Here is a 1,162-nt window from a genome sequence, read left to right on the forward strand (position 1 = left end):
TGAGGTGGGCGGGTGGGTGGGGGATGGTGCTGGCCAGGTGAGGGGATGGGACAGATGGGGTGGGAGCAGGGCCGGAATGGGGGGGTGTCTTTGCATGACCTGCGCCTTTTGCACAGTGGCCACACCCTCGGCATGCCCAGCAGCAGCCCCCCTCTGCCCTGTGCAGGGTCATCAGCCGTGCCCCTGGCCTCAAGCTGGTGGTGGAGACCCTGATATCGTCCCTCAGGCCCATCGGCAACATCGTCCTCATCTGCTGCGCCTTCTTCATCATCTTCGGCATTCTGGGGGTGCAGGTGGGCGGCCCCGCTTGCCGTGGGTGTCCCGCCTGAGAGATGATGGTCTTGTGGTCGGTAGCCAGTGGGCAGCCCCAGGAAGGCTCAGCCTTGCCCCTCGCTCTGCTGTCCCAGGAGGCCCCTTGTGGGGGGCTGGCGGGCTGGGGGGGCACTGGGTTGGCCCTCTGGGTGACCACCCGCCCTGTCAGCTCTTCAAGGGCAAGTTCTACTACTGCGAGGGCACTGACACCAGGAACATATCCACCAGGGCAGACTGCCGGGCTGCCCACTACCGCTGGGTGCGGCGCAAGTACAACTTCGACAACCTGGGCCAGGTGGGCAGGGTGAGGGTGGGGCCGGGAGGGGGAAGGGGGCTGGTTGGGAGCAGGGCCAGACCTGGGGTCGCCTGAGGTCCGCACCCAGGAGATCCTTGATGGCCTCGCCCTGGTCTTTGGGAAGAAGAAATGGCGGGACCACAGGACTCCAGAGCTGTGGGCGGGTCTGCTATGTGGGGCCTGTGGGGTCTCCGGGGTCGGATGCAGGGCCGACAGGGAGCAATGACCACCCTGCTGTGGCCCCACAGGCGCTGATGTCCCTGTTCGTGCTCTCCTCCAAGGACGGCTGGGTGAACATCATGTATGACGGGCTGGACGCGGTGGGCATAGACCAGCAGGTGCGGGCAGGCCGTGGGCAGCCCTGGCCCTTCCTGTGGACCCTTTGGGGATCCTCTGGGTCGCCTCAGGGAACCACCTCCGAAACCTTCTGGAGAGTTCCGTGTCATGGGGCCCCTTCTTTGGCCCTGCAGGCTGAGCACCGCGGGGCCCTGGGGCGTGGCTGTCCCTGGGCAGGGCCCTCGGGCCGCGGGCGCCCACGCATCCTCATGTGTTACA

The 1,162-nt window shown here is 66.7% G+C and overlaps 1 protein-coding gene across 1 annotated transcript in view; it reads left to right on the forward strand.

The window, feature by feature from the left end:
* Positions 1 to 1,162, forward strand: part of CACNA1H (calcium voltage-gated channel subunit alpha1 H) — a gene marked incomplete at its 3' end in the record, with an annotated part of 31,259 nt that overhangs the window by 22,300 nt on the left and 7,797 nt on the right. Inside the window, 3 exon segments of the mRNA XM_015565595.1 lie at positions 117 to 293; positions 482 to 607; positions 856 to 1,156. Coding sequence (XP_015421081.1) covers positions 117 to 293; positions 482 to 607; positions 856 to 1,156 — 604 coding nt within the window.

This window comes from Myotis davidii, unplaced genomic scaffold (assembly GCF_000327345.1).
Source record: "Myotis davidii unplaced genomic scaffold, ASM32734v1 scaffold100, whole genome shotgun sequence".
Taxonomy (NCBI): domain Eukaryota; kingdom Metazoa; phylum Chordata; class Mammalia; order Chiroptera; family Vespertilionidae; genus Myotis; species Myotis davidii.